This window comes from Dasypus novemcinctus, chromosome 5, assembly GCF_030445035.2.
Source record: "Dasypus novemcinctus isolate mDasNov1 chromosome 5, mDasNov1.1.hap2, whole genome shotgun sequence".
Lineage (NCBI taxonomy): Eukaryota > Metazoa > Chordata > Mammalia > Cingulata > Dasypodidae > Dasypus > Dasypus novemcinctus.
Window position 1 is genome coordinate 142,815,417 of NC_080677.1, and position 22,386 is coordinate 142,837,802.

The 22,386-nt window shown below is 42.3% G+C and overlaps 1 protein-coding gene across 4 annotated transcripts in view; it reads right to left on the reverse strand.

Annotated features, from left to right (window-relative positions):
• Positions 1-651: 651 nt before the first annotated feature.
• DIP2C (disco interacting protein 2 homolog C) overlaps positions 652-22,386 on the reverse strand; it is a 534,437-nt gene continuing 512,702 nt past the window's right edge. For all 4 annotated transcript variants that reach the window (XM_004454050.4, XM_004454048.4, XM_004454049.4 and 1 more), the window contains 5 exons: positions 14,102-14,159; positions 12,270-12,344; positions 10,799-10,973; positions 7,733-7,856; positions 652-3,855 (listed from right to left, as the gene is read on the reverse strand). In XM_004454050.4, coding sequence (XP_004454107.1) covers positions 3,603-3,855; positions 7,733-7,856; positions 10,799-10,973; positions 12,270-12,344; positions 14,102-14,159 — 685 coding nt within the window. In that variant the 3' untranslated portion in view covers positions 652-3,602. The remainder of the gene's footprint in view (positions 3,856-7,732; positions 7,857-10,798; positions 10,974-12,269; positions 12,345-14,101; positions 14,160-22,386) is intronic.

Consider the following 22,386-nt stretch of genomic DNA (forward strand, 5'->3'; position numbering starts at 1 on the left):
TATTGTTCTCCAATTGGCAAGCATTTGCCTTGAAAGAAAGATAGAGGAGGAAAGTGGAGTTCTAATACATAGGTGCTTAGAAGAAGCCTGGTGGTTGTGTGTGTGCAGGTCTGAGTTCTACTTATTTTGATGTGTATAACCCCTGAGGCGGATGGTCACTTAACTTGCTTTCCAAAAGACAAAGCTACAAAAATTCTCAGGTCTTAGGGAAAGGATATGGTTTTTGATTGCCAAATGAATAAAGTTGATTTGAGTTGGAACAATCACCTCCTTCCTGAACTTGCAAAGGTTCCCTGTCATACAGTTGAAAGAAAGTATTTGCACACAGGACTCATGCTTACTTTTTGTCCCAAGAAGTTATCAATAATCTGTACACTTGCAGCAAAATGTGAACAAATATATTTAGATATATTTAAAAGAATTAAAAAAACATTTCACAAAAACATTTTGTTGCCATAGGAATTTCTGTAGCAATAAATGCCCACATCAAAATTTAAACATTATTCAAAGTATGATTATCTGTACTGTTAAGTTATGCAACAGATTATGTAAACAGAGTCAGATACATTTTACTGTAGGAGTCACTGTCCTTCCCTGGGGTTGAAGCTGCCCCATACATTTTTTTCCAGGGGACCAATTAAGAAACTGCTATTTTCAGAGCAACAAAAATAAAAGCTTTTATTTGTTCATTTGAATATAAAACAGGCGTTATCACAGATGTACAAAGCGTACTGGTGGTTTAACATACAAGAAGGTTGCTGTCCTTTGCACATAAAAATTTTGTTTGAAACTGTGATTGGTTGAGTACATGAATTTCTCTAACCAGTCACCACACTCTATGAAATAACGCTGCTAACATTCAACTGATAAAAGGGACAGTTTTCCCTTGGGTAAAGTGTCAAGCAGGATTAAATATATATAATAAACAAGCACCATGAGGAATCTGCTCCTGTTTGATTAGGTTTGTGTTTCAATGTTCATTGTGTACCCTCTCTTTGTGCAAGTTGATTACACGGTTTTGTCTGACTTCAAAAGCACAAGGTCACAAGACAAACATTTTATACATTCTCATGAATGATTTATCTACAGTACAATTTCTAATACAGAACAATCCTTCTTTATTGCTGAAACTGGTGGTACTTGAATGTCTCCTTTCCTTTTTCTTGCACAACAAAACTTCAATCCCAGTCCACCAACTCTTTTGAACCTAAACTCTAACCTCAGAGATGACAGGATGCAGAAGAGATCTGTTAGTAACTGCTTTCACAACTGCATTGCAGTATTTCCCCTCCTTGGATGTAAAGTTGATATGGTGAAGGTTAAATTATGTTTGAAGTGACATCTAAATTTGCTTTGCTTCCTGACATATCCTGCACACTGCAATTAGATTTCATAATCAGGATCTTATCTGAAACCTTAAACCAACTATCCTTTAAACAAGGTGTGTGTGTAAGAAAACGTCTTTCTGTGTGTGGTTCCCCCCTTAGGAAGCAGAAGACTGTAGGAATGTGTATCTGAAGCGTGGAGAGAAATATTCATACACAGCAATGGCGTCAAACAATATTTTAAAAATCAACTGATCTGTGGAGTTGGAAGGATGCATCACGCATGCAGATAAATGAAAAAAAAAAGTGCCACTTAAAAAAAAATCAAAACAATCAGCCTCAGATCTTAGAAGTCAAACAAAATTCTCCTTTAGCAAAGGGCTTAACTGCTGGCTGCAAATTAGCAAAGGCAGACAAAACCATTGCCTATAATATAATGAAAAAAGGATCTAAATTTTACCCAGCAACAATCTTAGTCATGCATCTCTAGTAATGTGAGCCACAGCAGGATCGGATTGGGGCAATTAGAAAATCAATCACTCCTGGATTGCTGACACCTCCTTCTTGGTTGGACTCAGACAGGCCAATTTAATTTAGAAGTGTATAGATGAGCTCTGAAAATTAAAAAGTGTGAGAGAGATGGCAGCAGCAGAAACAGAAATTAGGGATGTGTTTATCCACAGGTGGTAAAATGAAGGCAGCTGTGAGGCATGCTTGCTTGCTTCAGTCCGTGGCCTCTTATGAGTCCCCAGGGGCGGTTCAGATCCCTGGGGGTTTTGCTCATGGTCAAAGCCAGGGAACCCCAGAGACCAGAGGTTCATACAGTTCGCTGGGTTGTAAGATGAGGTGATGATTGCCTGTGCAAGTCTTTTCCCTTAAAGCTGTCTGGACATTTTGTCCACTCCACACAGTGGCCATCTGAGGGGGAATCAACGCAGCCTAGTGCAAATGACCACATAACATCATTCCTTTTCATCCCAAGAATCAAAATAAAAAATGTGACACTGACCAAAAATGAGGAAAAGTATTGTGCAACAAGTTCTTGTAGCTAAGAAAACAGTGCTAGTCACCAACCTGCCTTCTCTAAAGTCTATCAAGTGTAGTAAGCACATGCCAGCATAAACTCATTCATTGTTGTCCCCACAGCAAAGAAGAAAAAAAAAATAGTGCACATTTAGCCTTAAATTCCTTCACCATCTTTGAGATGGCAATAATTTCACTTGCTGGTCTCAGGTATCTAGAAGAAACTTTTAGACAGGGCTACGGGCAATCCGTGATTGCTCTCATCAGCAAGAGTGTGTGTGAGTAAATCACTCAGTTATCTACAGTACAGTGGAGGGGACACCATGCAAGTGACAAGTTCTGCATTTTAAACTTTAAAATCTCCTTTTTTCATTAGCGAATTTATATTTCATATATATATATTTGTTGTGATACTATCCACGCAAGATAATACAACACTTTTTTATATTAGCAAACATTACAAGACTTTAATATTCTTGAATGTTTTTTTCTTTTATACTTCTAAAGAGATCAAAATAAATTAAACGTTTTGTACATAATTACATATGAAGAAGTTAACTTATTTTATCTTTTTAGTTTAGTACAAAGATATCTGTAAGATAAGTGCCGAAATACACCTTATTTATAATTTCTTTTCATTCTATGCTAACATCAAAGGCCATAGATTAGCCTCTGTTTCTTCAGCACATTTCTGACAAAGAAAGCTGCTAACATCTAATTGGAAGGTGCTATTTGGAAGGTTTTCTCGTACCTCAGCAAACTTTCCTAAAAGGATGAGATCTAGCGATGGCTTAAATTAGTACAGATCCATGTCATTAGGATTTCATGACACATTAAAACGGAGAAAACAACTTTTTTGTCACACTACATAAATTGTTTAAAAGAACCCATCTGGAGGGCAGAATATTTTTTTAATTGCTATTTCGGCTTAACAAAATACAAAGCCACATTTACGAAGAAAGCACTTATTATTCAATAATTAAAAAAAAAAAAAAGAAAAGTTTTTGAAATGGGCTTTTCCAACAAACTGAAGGCAGTAATCCCAAAGTCCTTCTGAGCTAAATTTAGTGGTAAGTTCACATTTCACTTCCATGTCAGTCATGACTGCTGTGAAAAGTTGTCGTCATCATCACCATCACAATGACAAAAGGTTCCATTCTGGTGAGTGTTGCCCTTGTATCTGCACAATTTTAGTGGACACTGAGAAAAATGTTTACATCTCTAGAAAAGTCCATGGAAGCCAGAGAGACAAGACTACATATTGTAGGCCACATAGATGGGATCTAGCTGGTCCGCCAAGAAGCCGTCTCGTAGGTGCATACGCTGTTTCTCTCCACGGGAGTTGATAGGAATGACACCAATGTCCACCACCACCACCACGCCCACAATCAGATAGTGTTCCTCCAAAACCACATTGGTCACTAGGGGCACGAGGTCCAAGGCTTCTTGTTCTGAACCATCAAGCTCCACCACAACCACCAACAAATTTGTCCAGGTAAACACAGCACTGGAAGAGAGAAAAATCATCAGGACATCGGAAGTTTTTAATTGAACAATTTTATCTTTTTTTGAAAAGTTCCATCTGGCTCTTTCTCAGATCTGCCTGATCATTCCTGATCATCTCCTATGGCTTGCTCATCGTTGTGATTCCATCTCCTTTAATTCATTAAACATTTCACACACAGCAATTCTGGACATAATAAATCTGTTCTGAGCATTTTCTACAGGCCTCCTTTTATGAGTGGCTTGTTTATTATTTAAGTGTTTGGTGATCTTGGTGAACTCATCTTTCTACAGGAGTGGGGAACCACCTTAAGCTCCTTAGAGGGCCCTGCTACCTCAGGAGCTGATGGTTCGTCTCTGCCTCTCGGCTACTAATTGAAGGATTCATGTTCCTATCACACGGTGCAGAGGAGCTCTCAGCACGTGCCCTCAAAGCAACTCCATTCTTCCTCTTCCCAGCTGCTCCCTTGCTTGTTGTTAAAGGGTGTGTGCTGTCAAATGTGTCAACCTTGATCTTCACCCCTCCCTGAACTTTAGTACTATGGCATGGAATCCTGCAGACCCTTCCACTAGATGAGCAGTAATTTCCCTGCCCCGGACTTTGGGCTCAGCCACGTACTGCAGTCAATTGGACATCAGTAGAGGTGATGCAAGCAGTGGCTCGTAAGGCACTTGAATATCTGGGCTTGTCCTGTCGTGCCTCTGCCATCGCTATGACAGGGACAAGCCAGGGCTAATCCTTGGCCCCAGGGGGAAGATGAGAGACATGTGGAGAAGAGCCACCCCAGCACTGTGGTCTGCAGCCTCTCCAGTTGGCCTGTGCCCTGCACCTGGAAGCAGAGACCCCCAGCCATGCCCAGATGAAAGCCAGCTGATCTGCAGGCATGAGAGTGATAAGAAACGATTTTTGTTTTAAAGTACCGAGCTTGAGGATAACTGGAAATGCAGCAACAATTATCCCGTATGAGTGAGGCAGTCATTTTTCAAGAATGTCTTTACTCCTTTTCAGCTAAACAGTGGTTCCAAAAGCATTTTTTTCCTTGGAATTTAGTTGTTTTCAGTGAGACGCTCACCCAGAGTATTTAGTCTGCTTGATTTGTGGAAGCATAAGTCCAGACCCTTTACATTTTAAAGTTGGACTTTAAAAAAATGCTTGTTGAGGGATGTCCAAATTCTGCCAAGAGATGAAAGCTAAAATTCACTGCTGATGCCAGACGTACAGAAGGGCTCTATCCCAACTGCCAACCAGGAGGTTATTTGGGAAAACTCACTATTGTTTTTCTAAAAGTGTGCGATTAAGTCTATTAGAACAAAGTGTATATGTCAGAATGGTCAAGAAATATTGGAGAGTATGCCTGACAGATCTCTCCTCTTGGATTTTGCTTTGTGAGAGGGTGAATACCTAAGGGAACAATCCTGCTGAAAAATGTTCCCAAGAAAATGTGCTGGTGCTGAATTTCCATAATATGGCTCTTTGTGAAATCAAAGTATTTCTCTACAAGGCCCAAGTGAGCCTACATCATGATGTCAAATCATATAAATCATTCAGCCACGTTTGGTATTATTTTATAGCATTTGAAATTTATGATGTATTTCTAAAAATTCGGGAGTAGGCGTGGATTTCTATGTTTAATCCAGGATGTCAAAAAGTGTGTTTGCTTTACTGTTGTCCCCTGGCCCTCTAGGAAGACAGGGGATGCTGGTTTCTTTCTTTATCCCAGTGTTATCCCGAGGGGCTGGATGTTGGTTTCTACAAACATGAATCTTCTTTACAATAGAGAGAGGAGAGTTGACATTTTTCATATATTCAGGCTAATGAAAATCAACCAGTGAGAAATGAAAAGCTTTGGTTGACCTAAATTATGCCGCAGTAAAATAGTCACATTGTGTGACATCCACATAATCACAGTAAGAGACCATCCATACTTCTCAGTGATTAACAGTAAAGTGCTAGAAAAGAAAGCAGAGGCAAGGGTAATAAAAGGCAAGAAGGAGATTTGACTAAATGAATTTAATGAAGAGGTTTTCAGAGATAAAAATAAAACCAGTATAACAGTTTATGCCTGAATCATTTCAGATATACTCAAAGTCTTCTGAATAACTCATTGGCTTTTCTGTCCTTCTGGTACCCCATGTGAACAAGGCTCCACATGCTCATCTAATGATGAACACATGCAGGTCGCTGGCCACATGGCACTTAACAAGGGCTACATAGAACAAAAAACCACGAATTGAGAACAGAAATCCACGGAGAGGGCCTGGGGAGGCCAGGAATGCTAAGGCAGACATTTTGCAACTACATAGAAAATACTTGAGAGGCAGTAAAGTCCATTTGAAATGATTTTCTTAAGCACATAAAAATGGAAGGCTGTCACTACTATTTATAGCTATTTAGATGGAAGCTGGGTAGGCTCTGTTGCTAGTTTCTGAGCTGACATCTTTCAGGGGCCTCTGTTGTTTTATAAGTTTCTGTCCTCTACTTATACTCAAGTAAAGACATAACTTGGAAAATTTGAGGAATTTTGTATCAGGGTGAGTAGGGATTTAGACAATTGGAACCACAGGTCAATTCACGGGCATACAAACTGTCACTCTCATATTCTGCCAGTACTCCATGTTCAGATTCAGTCATTGGCAATAAGCACCAGGCTGTCCACTGCAAACCAATTAGCTAACCGGAGACAACGAACAATCTCAGAACCAACCCACTCAGCTATAACAACAGCTCAGGAGGGAGTTCAGGATGCACCTCCTTAAGGATCCTGCCTTCAACTTGGAGATGAGTTTCATCAGGTTTCTTTGCCAGGCCAGAAACTTGGTGCCCTTTGGCGAGCACCTTGGCTATTATCAAATGAATGAAAACATCTAAGGCCTAATGCTGCTGCGTCACTTTTCATTTCTAACTTCAGTGTAAAAGGCATTGAGGGGTGGGGGTGGTGGGGGTGAATGGGGACCTTATATTTTTTGAATGTAATATTTTTTAAAAATGAAAAAAAATATATATATATATATGTAAAATAAAATAAAAGGCATTGAGCAAAACTGTGGAATTCATCAGCCCTGGCCAATTTCGCTCAGAACTAACACTGCACTCCAGCCTCCAGGTCGGTCACACAGCGTTACCAAAACCGTGGTGTGCGAGCCGCGTGGAAAATGCAGAGAAAAAGGCAGCTGCTCCATCTCCACCTCCTGCTAGTATTTATGAAGCACCATTAACATACTCGGCCCTTTCCCCAGATTAAATGGGTCAGAGGAGAAGACAACATGCCAAGCTCTGGGGAGGGAAATGCTTGCAGTACTTACCTGGGCCAAGGCTTCCTTCTGGCTCTGACCCGCTAAGCTGCTTTACCACCTACCAGAGCGCTTCTACCATAGATGCCTTGCCCTTGCTGGCTCAACCCATTCTTCTTTCGAGCATGTTTTGGCCATAGTCTGAAGTGTGCTGTAACACTGCCTTATTCTGATTTCAGGTGTGAACACATACAGCACTCATTTTTAAAGCCTCCAACTCATAAAAAGTAGGCTGTGTGCCTATCTGGGTGTGTGTGTGTGCTCTACTCCTTCCTTCCTGGCTGTGCTTTTCTACATTAAATAAGACCAGAAGCAACAACCTGACTTCTTAGAACACGCTGTCAGGAAGTAGAGTAGTTGCAGGTAAAGTATGATATGCGAATCCTTTCCCAGCGGTGTTATCTTATGACTAGCTTATTAACTCCCTAAAAATAGAAGTCTACCATCAAAAAGCTCCAGTGCATTCCATTCTCTATGCTATGGAAACTCTCGCCCACCACTCTCCCCTCGACCATGACCATGTTCCTGGTGCTTTACCAATGCTGTCCCTGCTCTCATGTGCCAACGGCCCCCGCCCCTGTACCACTTACCATTCTGTAACACTTTTATGGGCTCTGATCACAGAGGTCTCGATATCGATCGGGTGATACCGCATCCCTCGCAACTCCATGGCTTCATCGAGGGCGCCCACGACATAGAGGGCATCATGGCGCTCTGCTCACAAGAAAGGGAAGCAAATAACAGATGCCTGAGCCTTCACTGCAATGCTGCTCAAACCAACGTTTTAATAAATGATCAAAACCACCCCTGAGGGAGACAGATGCGAAGACAAGGGAGCACTGAGCGAGGGATAAGCAGTTCTTTCTAATAGGAAAAGCTCTGTGGAGCAATCGGGCTCTTGCAAGGCTGAGGCTCTCATGGAAGATGCCTTGGGTCTGTGGTAGCATCTTCTGTCTCTGGGGTGCTGGCTAGCATACCCACGACAGTCCCTCTGTGCTGTCAATGCCTAGGGGGAGATTTTGGGGTCAGTCTCTATGTGCTGTCCAAGACAGTATCACATATTCAACAAGAGCAACCAGGTACTGCCTGAGTACTGTGGGCTGGTACACAGCTCATTTCATCCTCACAATGTTCTACAGAAGAGGAAATTGAGGCTAAAGGGATTTCACTTGCCCAAGTGCACACAGGAAGTAGCACAGCCAGAATTAAACCTGGCATCCTCTGACCCCAGCATACGAGTTCTTAGAAACGTTATTAATTCCATATACGCATGGGAAAAGAAAGCATAGTTTCTGATAATGTTCATGAATGAAGACTTTCCTAGCTCATATTACATAACCAGGAAATTTATTTGTATCAGTAATGCAAACATAAGAAGTATGATGATATGTAGCCAGTCCCATCTTTCCTTAAAAAGTAGGAAATACATCCTTAATTTTGTCCTGACAAAACTGAAAGAAATGACTGACATATAAATAACATAATACGGTGGCGGACTTGGCCCAGTGGTTAGGGCGTCCATCTACCACATGGGAAGTCCGCAGTTCAAGCCCCCAGCCTCCTTGACCCGTGTGGAGCTGGCCACGTGCAGTGCTGCTGCGCGCAAGGAGTGCCGTGCCACGCAGGGGTGTCCCCTGCGTAGGGGAGACCCACACACAAGGAGTGCGCCCCGTAAGGAGAGCTGCCCAGCGCCAAAGAAAGTGCAGCCTGCCCAGGAATGGTGCCGCACACACACGGAGAGCTGACACAACAAGATGACGCAGCAAAAAGAAACACAGATTCCCATGCCGCTGACAACAACAGAAGCAGACAAAGACACAGCAAATAGACAACCGGGGTTGGGGGGAAGGGGAGAGAAATAAATAAATAAATAAATAACATAATACCAGACAGTAAATATTTTCCAATTTAAGCCAGATAAGAAAAGCTGCTTAGGTTAACTTGCTGACTTTTTTTTTAAGATTTTATTTTTTACTTATTTCTCCCCCTCCCTCCCCCCCGTTATCTGCTCTCTGTGTCTATTCGCTGTGTGTTCTTCTGTGTCCGTTTGTATTCTTGTCAGGCAGCACCAAGAATCTGTGTCTCTTTTTGTTGTATCATCTTGCTGCATCGGCTCTCCATGTGTGCGGCGCCACTCCTGGGTGGACTGTGCTTTTTTGCACAGGGCGGCTCTCCTTGCAGGGCACACTTGTGCTTGGGGATCCCCTACGCCAGGGACACCCCTGCGGGGCACGGCACTCCTTGCGCGCATCGGCAGTGCGCACGGGCCAGCCCACCACATGGGTCAGGAGGCCTGGGGTTTGAACCCTGGACCTCCCATATGGTAGGCGGATGCTCTATCAGTTGAGCCACGTCCGCTTTCCTACTTGCTGATTCTGATCATGTCTGAGCTTCTGTCTACACCAGTCATGAGGGCCTTTCGCCTTTCAGGGGATCAGAGAGGAGAGTGAACAGCACCAAGGTCTGCTGTCCTTGCTCCAGCGATCCAGCACCAGGCAACTCCTCCCAGCTTTCCTGGGGAGGCGGAAATTCTCACCAATTTTTACGTCTCTGCATTTACATCTCTCCATAGGAACCCCTGGTAGCATATTCAAATAGGCTATGATTTTCCCTCATTAGAAATATTACATTTTCTACCTTCATTCCCTGTTCAGACAGGCTAATTTCCCTTCCATCAAGTTCTTAAGGTGCATCTGTTACGGAGACTTGCAGACGTGCAGGAACTTGTTTCATTGGGGATTTGGTCTAGCAGAACCTCACCAACAAGTCTCAGCTACTATCCTCGTGAAATACTCAGGTCCTGCCTCTGATCCGAGAGGAACCAAGGAGGGTGAGAAAGGACTCTGGAATTAGAACAGAAGCTGGGAGCCCGAGTCTGCTTTGATGGTTTGGGCTTCTGAAGTGTCCCCGCCTTGCCTGGACACCTCCTCTGAGGTTGGCAAAAGCAGTCTCCACAACCGTGGCCCACCCCAGTTGTCCCCAGCTGGGCGCTGGAGTGGCTGCAGCTCGCAGGCCCGTGCGCTGCGAAGGGAAGGCGCCTCACCACCTCCCGGCCCAGCGCAGACACGAGGACATGTGTCTGCACTGCCGAGGGCAGCGCACGTGCTCCCTGGGATTCTGATGCCAGGTCTCTCTGGCCGCCCCTAGCAGAACAGCGCTCGGCTGCTCCCCAGGAGGAAGGTGCCGGTCCAGGTTCTATTTCAGAGTGGGGGTGGGGTGGGCAGGGTTTCAGGGCAGGTGCTGAGGAGAGGCGGTAAGCTATTACCTAAGGGCACTGTTCTGTGGGGAAACCACAGCAGCTTGTGCACGGAAGCCTTGGAGTCTACTAACTGCTAAGTGGCATAGAGGCCTCCCTGATTTGCAATCTGTTCTTGGTTCTTATGAGGAGAGAGCGAGCAATTCAACAGCTAAGTGGACAAGGGAGCATTTGACCTTCCTCTCTTTCAAACTCGACCACTGTCAGACTGGCCAGCAGCAAGCGAGTGGGTGTGTTCTCCCAGGTCTGGCTGTCCCGGGCCACAGACAGGCCTTCCGTGTCTAGGGCACCTGCCGCTCTCTCTTTTCAAGGTCTGAGGAGCCCAGAGGCGGGTGGACGGCAGCAGTCAGCCCAGTCTATCCTGGAGGGCGGTCGGCCTGGACTGAAGGTCAGTGCTTACCTCCATTTGCGTCTGTCAACTCAGTTCTCCGCAGGAACCCCAAATAGCCTGTTCGTGCCCAGATTGTCTGGGTGTCTCCAAAACTTAGTCTTGAGTTGAAGTGATCCGACTGGAGGGTTTCATCTCCATAAATAGTAAAATAACCACTGGCATTATGAGCACTGTGAACCCAAATCTGTTAACAAAGCAGAGGCAGGACATAACAGTTTATGAGTTTACTTGAAGCCATCTGGAGGAAAGTGGTATAAACCTACAATTCAATAAATTAAAGGCAGTGACACTGAAAGTTTCCTTGGACTGAAAAAGCATAATGAAGTTAATCTCATTTAGGTTTCTGGGAAGATTCTCACCAACAATCGGCAAACCAACCAACACGTCCATCCGTCATATAATTTTATTAAATGGGATCAATCAAAGATTTAAAAAAAAAACCACTTCATGAACAAAGTTGACCTGGTTTCTTTGTTTTTATCAAAATGCAATGATTATTCCTAGGGAACATCTGTGAAAATGTAAAAAGCTTAAGACACATTTCGCCTTCTACTGGCTAGCCCGCTTTTGGAAATGTACTGCAAAAACAAAACAAAATAATCTAAGGGGGGGAAGCATTTAATAGAAAAAAATGGGATACAAAAATGCCTAAATGTCAGACAAGTGGAGAAATGGGTAAGCAAAGCGTGGTAAGTTGACTCAAAATGCTGAACATGGGGAAGGGATGTGGCTCAAGCAATTGAGCGCCTGCCTAACATACAGGAGGTCCTGGATTTGGTTCTCGGTGCCTCCTGAAAACAAAACAAAAACAAACAGCAATCAAAGCAGATGATAGGGAAGCAGAAGTGGCTCAAGTGATTGGGCTCCCATTTACCATATGGGAGGTCCAGGGTTTGATTCCCAGGGCTTCCTGGTGAAGGCAAGTTGGCCCCAACAGTGAGCTGGCCCGAGTAGCAGGCTGGCCCACGTGGAGTGCTGGCCTGTGCAGGAGTGATGGCCCAAATGGAGAGCTGGTGCAGCAAGATGACACAACAAAAAGAGACAAAGAGGAGAGACAATAAGAGACGCAGCAGACCAGGGAGCTGAGGTGATGCAAGAGATTGAGCGCCTCTCTCCCACTCCAGAAGGTCCCTAGATTGGTTCCCAGTACCGCCTAAAGAGAAAACATGCAGACAGAAGAACACATAGCAAATGGACACAGGAAGCAGACAACAAGGGGGGGGGGGCCGAGAATGAAATCAATCTTTAAAAAAACAAAACCAAACAAAAAAACAGACACTAAAACCAGCTCAGAGAAGCCAATATGGTTCAGTGGTTGAGTGCTGGCTACCCACACACAAGGTCCCGGATTCAATTCCCGGTCCCCAATACCTCAAAAACAAAAACCCCAAAAACTGAACATGTAGATTATGTAGAGCCATGGGAAAGACTAAGGGAAATAGGCAAGCAAATATTTTTCAGAGGACACTCTGCAACTCACCTCACCAAGATGTGAATCTCCCAAGGGCCCTTTTGTTTCTGGATTGGCAATTATGATCCGAACCCCTGGAAGTATCTATTTGAGAAAGAAAAATATTCTAGTCAATGGGAAAATAGGCAGGTAGATATTACACACGATTAAACCATAATCTTGTCGTTATGACATTTGTCTATTTTCCTTTCTAAAAATCTTTTAGAAAGAGGTATGGCCTTAAACCAAAATTGCGTATCATAGCATTACATAATTAGATCATAATAATTACATTTTCCTTGTACTTATTACTACAATGAATTTTGAATAAAAACCTGATAAATGATATAAGGCTTGCCAAAAAAAAAAAAAGGAATTTTCTATTATTTCAATTAATTTGTTTCAATAAAGTTGAACATTATGTCTCAGGTCATGGTATGTGAGCATGAGTGTGAGGTGATGCTGCAGGAGTCATCGAACTAAGGAGGGCAGGAGGTGTCTCCAGGAATGAGTGTGGAGGTGAAAAGAGCCCAGGCAGGGCAAAGTCATTTAGTAGAAGCTGTTTTTGTGGTGGCCAGAAGGAAAAGGTTCTGTGTTGACTGCTAGTGAGGTCTGGTGCATACTAAGCAGGATGTCTGCACTGATCCCCATTCTCTTCCCCTTGGTATGTCCAGCTCATTCTACTGGGGGACTTCTTCCTGCAGGCTCACAGCTTTTGTTATAATGCATGTCAAGATTAAGCACCTCCTTCTTAATGATAGTTCAGTTTAGAAACATTCCAAATTTCATTCATACTATACATATAAGGGCTCAAAGGCTCATTGTAGAAATCTAGAATATAGCCTGTCTCAATTCAGCTCATTTAACGTTATATGTTTGAGATAAGGCAAAAAACATCCTACGATAAAAACACAAAAACTCTTGGAATGGTTATCCTGTATCTTAAGTGAAAATTTGACCACAGTTTTGTCATTGTGTTTGACAAACTCTAACAAGATGTGTTGAAAAGTTCATACTATTAGAAGCAACTTAGTAAGAATAATCCTAAATTGTGGCCATGTAGAGAGATTATAAAAAGTCCAGAAGCAATATGAGATGCTTTTAGATTTATGTCAGCTGGAGAAGATATCTGACCTCCATTCAGGGAGCAACTGAAATAACTGGGACCAGAAAAGGGAAAAAAAAATCATCATTCAGGTTTCAATAAGTTTATTGCCTTTTGGTTCTATTAAAAACAAACAAACAAACAAACACCCTAACTACTGGAGCAGAAAATATTAGTTGTCCTAATATATAGTCTTTGTTACCTCCACAGTAGTGGATACCCTGATTTTTAGCTAGGGTCACAGAAATTCAGAACTAATCTAATACTACCCAAATTTCCTTTCAGCTAGGTGTGAGCATGTGACTAAATTCTGGTCAATGGTACTTAAGCATGAGTGTGGCAGCTTATGGGAACCTTTTTAGGGTTTGCACCTGTTGTCTCCCTCACCTTTTTCTGTCTCTCCTGCTGGCCAGAATGGGGAAATAATGGCTGGAGTTAGAGCAGCCTTGGGAATGGAGGCCATGCAGAGTAGAGCACGACAGAAGAGCCAGGTTTCCTGGTGATTTCATGGAGTAGAGTTGCCATTTGGCTGGGGATGCCTACTTCCAGACTTTTACATTAGAAAATAAATTTCTAGCTTATTTAAAATAATTGTGTTTTTTAATTTCCAAACTCATGACCTAATCTAGTCTTGATATATTACTTACAAGAAAACTTTATGAAAAAATATTCTATAAAAGGAATTTTTAAAAATTTAAGCACATTGAGTCAGACTAATTCAGACACAGAAATAAAAATTTCTCCCCTTAATACTTACTTTTCCTGATTCCATTAGGGGTAAACTGTGAGGAGATCCTCTTTCTACTAAACGGACTCTATAAACAGAGAAACAGAAGATATTACTAAATATGTTTTCTGGACCAATGGTTCCCTTTCTATTACCTTCAGTACTGGTCCTGTGCCTGGTAGGTTGCTAGGGAAAATTAATTTTGTTGGTGACCATTACCCAATGGCAAAGATATTTTGAAGTTAAAATGCTATCAGATAGCAGAGGGCAACTGTGCACTGGCAGGAAACAATGGCAAGGGAACAACAATAAAGGGAGATGTTATTAGCAAATGGCCAGTTTGTGAGCTCTCAACAGGGATCTGCTCTGCAGTCCAAGTGCACACTATTTGCTACATTCAGATACTAGGTAGGTAGGAGAGCTTAGGGTCATTTGTAGGTTGTATACCTAGATGTATATATAACCCGCAGGCCTTAGGGAATGGGAAATATTGGTTAAAGTAGAGAGCTTTGAGGCTGGTGGAAACAGCGTGGAATCTGACATGAGGCTCTGAAGTCACATACACCAAATTTGCAAAATAATTGGAAAAATGGCTCTGCATTTAAAGTAACCAAGAGTCAACTGAGGATTTGCAGAAAAGGTAAAGAATTAAATTGCATCCTTGAAAGAGCTGCCAATCACTTAGTGATAGTGATATTCAGTCCTGAAGTTCTCATGACTGCCCATACATAGGTCAAACAAATAAGTTTGGGAAGGTGTACCCTAAATTTATAGCAGCACAGAATTAAGCAATTAAACTAAGTATAGTTGAGATTTGAGATAGTAGAGCTGGGTGAACACAGGCCAGTTCAAATTGTAACTGAAGGTTAAGAATTAATAAATAATTATGATTACTGAAACATTATATAGATGCTTTTAAAATTAGTCAAAAGGTCAATACTGAAATTACTGAAGCTAGTTAGAAGAGTCTCACCCCTGTTACTCTAGACTTAACCTCACCCTTGTGCTTGCTCACCTTTGTGCTGGTAATTCTAAATGACCTTCCCCTCGTTTCTGCGGGCTCACCCAGTGTATGCTTACCAGTGGGCTGGTAACCACTCCTGTTAAATATCCATATGAAAAACCTTGTACTGACCTTTGTTCTCTTTACCTTATCCCAAAGCCTTGAGACTGATCCTGGTTGGCTACCATACCCATCTGTCCTGTTCAGCCTCTTAATGTATATTAATGAAGGATCCTGCATCCAGCGCCCCCCCCCCTTATTCATTAGCTCGCTGGTGTTATAAAATATTAGAATTTCTGCAGATCAGGGAGGCAGTTTTGGGCCATTAGGCCTACTGTGCTCTTTTGCTTGGGCAATCAAATAAATTCTTTCTCTCTTTGAAACCCCCGTGTCTCAGGAACTGGCTTTAAAGACACACGGGGAGAAAATAATCCACTTTTGCTAGGTATCAATTTGGTGACTCTGGCGGGACTAAGGACAAACTGGTCCCTGAAGGAGTCTGACTGCCCAAGGTTCTGGGCCCCAGCAAGAGAGGTAAGTACTGTAATCGAGCTTTCTGCAGCTGCTAGACTCTCTTGGTCTAAAAGTGCGACAATCGGGTTTTTTCTCCCTCACTATCATTCCAGGCCCTAAAGGTGCCTTAAACCTTCAAATAAAGAAACAGTTCCAGCCCAAGAATTGGGACATTTGAGCGGATGAATGGATCACCAAGGTAGAAGTGCACCGGGAAGTTAGTTTGGCAGTTCGAGTCCCCTTAAACCTCTTCCTTTAACAATTCCCCTTGCTCTGACCCTTCCACCTTTTCCTGTTTTGTGAGGGGTACAATCATTCTGTTTGGGGTTCAAGTCCCCACCTTAAGTCTGTCAGTTAAGGATACTCCTAAACCTTGAGTTTGTCAAGTATACTCCTGAAAGTAATCCAGAATACAGGAAGTTCCGAGTGTCCATTAAACGGTGTGTGTTACTTAGGTAAAGTGAATGTTCAGTGTCTGTCTAAACTACTAACATTTAACTGCATTTATATTGCTCAGTTGGTTACTGAAATTCTTTAAAATGGGAAATTCTACTTTTACTAGCACTCCTAAATATAGCACTTTAGGCTGTGCAGCAGTTTGGTATTATTTATTAATTCCAAAAATAGATATTGGATTATGTTTGTAAACTGGTCTGTTTCTCTGGGTGTATCAGATTAACTTCAGAGATTTCACTTTCACTTGATTAAATTATAATGAGGGCTTTGATTGGGTGGCATCAGTAGAATGCTGAGTCCCCGCCCCCTTGGTGGGAGGGGATGCACAGAGAAAAAGACACGGCAGAGGAGAGAGTGGAGGTTTTTGGATGCTGGAGCCCTGGGAGGTAAATACCCAGGAGAAGACCACAGAGGAATAGAGACGGCTCCACAGACACATAGAGGCCTCAGGAAGAAAGAGAACCTGAGTGTCCAGAGCTGACCTTGAGGAGAGACGAGAGTGGCTGAGCCCGGAGAGTAATGAGCCCTGGGAGAGAGATGAGCTTACCCCAGCCTACAGCTGAGATAGGAAGAAGCTGGGACCATGAGCCTTAAGAGGAAGAGGGAGCCTGGACCCTTGCGGACATCAGCAGCTGCTGAATATTTTTAATATCTAAAAAAAACCCTTAAGGGTATCTTTAATCGCTCTAACACATGGCAACAGACTTTGGAAAGGGATGTAACTTATGCTTTATGGTCTGGTAACTGTAAGCTCCCACCCCAAATAAATACCCTCTATAAAAGCCAACAGATTTCTGGTATTTTGCATCTGCACCCCTTTGGCTGACTAATACAGGCTGTATTTTGAAAGACAAGAAACTCTTAGCCACAGCCTATGAAAAAGCAGGAAACAGTTTTTCCTGTAGCAAAGGTAAGCCTCAATATAACTTAGAATAAGGAGGAAAATGTTCTTCAGAAAAGAATCCTGTATCTCAATTGGCCAGGATGGCTCTCTAAACTCAGCAGCTGAGCCGTCAAAAACTCTTTTCTTCCGGGAAACGCCTCCAGGATAAAAAGTTTGATTATTCCAAAGTGTAACTGAAATCTAAGTAACCTAGTGCAGAAACTGAGGAAAAGTCCCTAAGCCTTCCTTAAAGCCAAGCTGAGGAAAGCCCAGTGCTACTCAAAACTCTAGTGAACAAGGTCAGTTAGGGCACGGTTAGAACAAAAGGCAAGACCCCTCGGCCCACCCCTCAATGGATGGGACACATCCTTAAGAAATGAAAAGCCTCAAGGACAGCTGCACAGTAACAGAAAACTGGAAAGGAAGGGACCAGGCGAGGGGAGCCTCAATACTGAATTAAAACTAAAATACTTAAAAAGCACAGCCTCCTAAATACACCTCCCTTCCTAAAAACCTGTTAACCAAGTAGTACCCAGATAACTTTTTCTCCAGTATATAACAGTGTTTCCAAGAACAAGTTTGCATATCACAAGCAACACTGATCCCAGAGATCTTAAAAGCTGTTAAACCAGAGACCTGGAGTGATGGAAAGCCTGGAAGTAACATAGCAAAACAGTGAGAATTATGAGTCAAATTAATGAGTTTTATGTTTCTGTTGGCTTGTATATTTGTGCCTGTCTGTTCAATGTATAGTTTCATATCTCTGGATGGCAATATCAAATTAACAAGTGAAAATTCTTAAAAGAACTCTATACCATTAGCTAAAAATTAAATAAGTGTGTACACACACAAACACACACATATATATAAATGAGTACAACAGGACCCCCAAATGAGAAGAGCTGAACAGGATGAAAAAGGTCATAAAAAATCTGACTATAGAAACTACTGGAAGTGGAAGGCTTTTCCTAGGCTTCTTGACCTCCCCTTCCCCCTCCCCCATGGTTCTTGTCCTAACTATGACTGAAAACTGGTTGAGGGAGCTATGGAGGAAGGGCTAGGTGCAGGAAATGGGGGATATGTGAGTTTAACTTAGGATTCTGTCTCCTAGGCCTGGAAATTAAAAACGATAGGGATGGATGGGATATTAAAGAATAAACCTTGGGAAACGGACTTTGGCCCAGTGGTTAGGGCGTCCGTCTACCACATGGGAGGTCCGCGGTTCAAACCCCGGGCCTCCTTGACCCGTGTGGAGCTGGCCATGCGCAGCGCTGATGCGCGCAAGGAGTGCCGTGCCACGCAAGGGTGTCCCCCGCGTGAGGGAGCCCCACGCGCAAGGAGCGCACCCGTGAGGAGAGCCGCCCAGCGTGAAAAGAAAAGTGCAGCCTGCCCAGGAATGGCGCCGCCCACACTTCCCGTGCCGCTGACGACAACAGAAGCGGACAAAGAAACAAGACGCAGCAAATAGACACCAAGAACAGACAACCAGGGGAGGGGGGGGGGGAATTAAATAAATAAATCTTTAAAAAAAAAAAAAAAAAGAATAAACCTTGTTTTGCATAGCTTGTCCTGTAATTCCCCGATGTAAAAATTTTAATAGCCTTGAGATGAGAGTAATTAATAACCCAATGGCCAAATTTCAGTAATAAACAGTCTTTGAAAGCTATGAAAATGTTTTTCTAAATTATGATTGAAACAGATAAAACAATTATATTCTTCAGAGCCTGATACTATGCTTCTGAGGGTATTTATAATTTTAGTGTATTATGAAAACAAAGCGGTTTTAACCTCCTATGGAAAAAAAGAAAAAAAATTTCTTACATAAAATATCATTATTTTAATTTTATTCTACTTGGGTATACTCTCCCTGGGTTTATACGGATATTAGTAAGTTAACATTAAGTCTGTTAAATCTGGGAAGCAGATGTGGCTTTAGCAAGTGAGCTCCCGCCTATCACACGAGAGGTCCCTGGTTCGTTTTCTGGTGCCTCCTAAAGAAGACAGTGAGTTGGTGCAACAGGCAGGTGCGGCAAGATGACACAAGATAATGCAACAAGAGACACGAGAAGAAAAAACAAGAAAGACACAACAAAGCAGGGAATGGAGGTAGTGCAAGCGATTAGGCGCCTTCCTCCTGGAGGTCCCAGGTTCGGTTTCCAGTGCCTCCTTAAAGACACAGCATACGGCAAGTGCAAACAACAAGGGGGGGGTGGGGACAAATTTTTTAAAAATCTGTTAAATCTAGTTTTTAATTAATTAAAATTTTACAAATGTCTTTTAAAAATAATTGTTTTGCCTAAAATGAGATCATAGAGCAGATGAGGGATTTAAGACAAGATTTAAGTGGATATGGAAAGAAGTAGAAGGCCTGTGAAAGCCTGTTTAAGAGAGAATATTTTGTCTTAAAATAAGATGGCTAGAGGAAGCAGATTTGGTCCAATGGATAGGGCATCCACCTATCACATGGGAGGTCTGTGGTTCAAACCCTGGGCCTCATGACCCGCTTGATGAGCTGGCCTGCTTGCAGTGCTGATGCGTGCAAGGAGTGCTGTGCCAGGCAGGGGTGTCCCCCGTGTAGGGGAGCTCCATGTGCAAGGAGTGCATCCTGTAAGGAGAGCCACCCAGCAGGAAAAAACTGCAGCCTGCCCAGGAATGGCGCCGCACACACACAGAGCTGATGCAGCAAAATGACGCAACAAAAAGAGACACAGGGCGGCGGACTTGGCCCAGTTAGTTAGGGCATCCGCCTACCACATGGGAGGTCCACGGTTCAAACCCCGGGCCTCCTTGACCCGTGTGGAGCTGGCCCATGCGCAGTGCTGATGCGCACAAGGAGTGCCCTGCCACGAAGGGGTGACCCCGCGTAGGGGAGCCCCACGCGCAAGGAGTGCGCCCCGTTAAGGAGAGCCGCCCAGCACGAAAGAAAGCGCAGCCTGCCCAGGAAGGGCGCCGCCCACACTTCCCGTGCCGCTGATGACAACAGAAGCGGACAAAGAAACAAGACGCAGCAAATAGACACAGAGAACAGACAACGGGGGGGGGGGATTAAATAAATAATCTTTAAAAAAAAATTTAATATTCGGAAGCGGACTTGGCCCAATGGATAGGGTGTCCACCTACCACATGGGAGGTCCGCAGTTCAAACCCTAGGCCTCCTTGACCCGTGTGGAGCTGGCCCATGCGCAGTGCTGATGCGCGCAAGGAGTGCCGTGCCATGCAGGGGTGTCCCCTGGGTAGGGGAGCCCCACGCGCAAGGAGTGCACCCCGTAAGAAGAGCTACCCAGCGCGAAAGAAAGTGCAGCCTGCCCAGGAATGGCGCCGCACACACAGAGAGCTGACGCAACAAGATGACGCAATGAAAAGAAACAGATTCCCATGCTGTTGACGACAACAGAAGCAAACAAAGAAGATGCAGCAAATAGACACAGAGAACAGACAACCGGAGTGAAGGGGGGGGAAGGGGAGAGAAATAAATGAATAAATATTAAAAAAAAAAAAAAGACATTCTGGGTGCCACTGACAAGAATACAGGCAGACACAGAAGAACATGCAGCAAATGGATTGAGAGAGCAGATAACTTGGGGGGGTGCAGGGAAGGGGAGAGAAATAAAAATAAATCTTAAAAAAAAAAAGATGGATGGTTTTCATAAAATCAGGGTAGAAATATGTGGGACAAAACTTGAGAATGGGTATGGAAAGTTGTGGAAGGGTTAGTGGAAATAAATTTGGCTTGTTGCTGTGTGTAATTCAATAAGCTCAAAGGCAAAACTTGTATTAAGGTAAAGTAACTAGTCTATATGGTTATAAATGGTTATAAAAGGTTACAGGAAATAATAGGTTGTAGAAAGTCTATAAAATCATTCCCTAAGCTGAGAGATTTCAATGTAAATAGCTGATTCCGGGAAGCCATTATTAGGTAAAAATCTTTAAGTTGATATTGATAAAAGTGACTTTATAGCAGAAAAACTTGTTGGATGCCACCTCAATCTGTTATGAACTATGCTAACTAGGATTTGTTTACCAAATAGTGTACTGATGTAAAACTAAAATTTGACTTTCTCTCTGTTAAAGTAATATAATTTTCTTAAATGGCTGGTCTGTTTTGAGTGGGAGGATATAAAAGTCTTTCTGAAATAATCTGTGCCTTATCAGAATGGCTTCATTACATCCTTAATGATTTTTTAAAAAATACAGAGCAGCTATCTTGAAAGTCGTTTCCAAACTATTTTACTTACTTGTTAATGTGACAAAGAGAGGCCTATTTAAATATAATGCTCAGACCTGACAGCTTTTAATATTCTAATAAAATCCTGAAGGGTATCTTTAATCGCGAACTGTTACAAAAGAATTTGTTCTTTCACCTTGTAAAAAGTGAGGTGCTAAAATACATGCGTTTATGAAAATTAAACTTATCAATATATTTGCATTTTAATTCATAATGGGAAAATAAATCCCAAAACTGGAAATGCATAATACTTGTGTAAACTGTAGAAAAGTTTAAATGGGATGTTATTTTGACAATGTTTTAAATTTTGTCACATTTTATTCTGATCAGAATTTTTATCAAGGTGCTAAATTTTTTTTTTTTAACTAGTGTGTCATAAAATACTGTGCATAATAATGGTATTTATTTCCTAAAACTATTGTGAATGTGTAGATGTATGTTTACTGCTAAGGGAAATATTATTTATGAAATAATATCAAATCTGGTATTACCTGCCTATTTCAGACATTTAATACTTATAAAGATCCATATTGTATTTATCCCTCCGAAGTTTTAAAGAATCACCCTTTTTGTTAAAAGTAATATATTCTTAGGGTGGGATATTAATGTTCCAGTAACTGTGTAATTATATTAAGGTGGTGGTAGCGAGAAGATAATCTTAATTCCACTGAGAATCTTAGGTTCTCATAAAATTAACTAGAAAAACAGTTTTCTTCTGGTACTGCTGAAGTTTCTTTGCGGTAAAGAGTATCTGTCTAAAAGAGAAAACATGAAGGAGAAATTAAATGTGTAATTTACTTATGTATTTGGATACTGTATAAAATTCTTAAGGACTTTTAAAGTTTTCACTTTTCTGTCCTAATACTGATCTGCATGATTACTGGTTACAGTTTTAGTTATTCTTAGAAAAATGTAATGTTATGAAAACAACCAAAATCCCTTATTGGTTACACTGTTTTCCTCTGATGGTTCACTAAAAGAGCATGCAGTCAACTCATCTTCAACAAAAAGGATTTTAAAGGGAAAGGTAAGTCTGTAAGTTATGTTTTGCCTGTTGATTAACATAATCTCAGTAAAAGTAAAATGGAACAAAACTCTTTCTATGATCTGTAATTAATGATCTCTAGAAACAGCTTTATTAAAAATACTCAAAAAGAATTTAGGTCCTAGATTGTAAGCTCTTGCAGCAGTCATATTCATACCTGAGTTCTGATCTCTCATTGTTATTTCTAAGT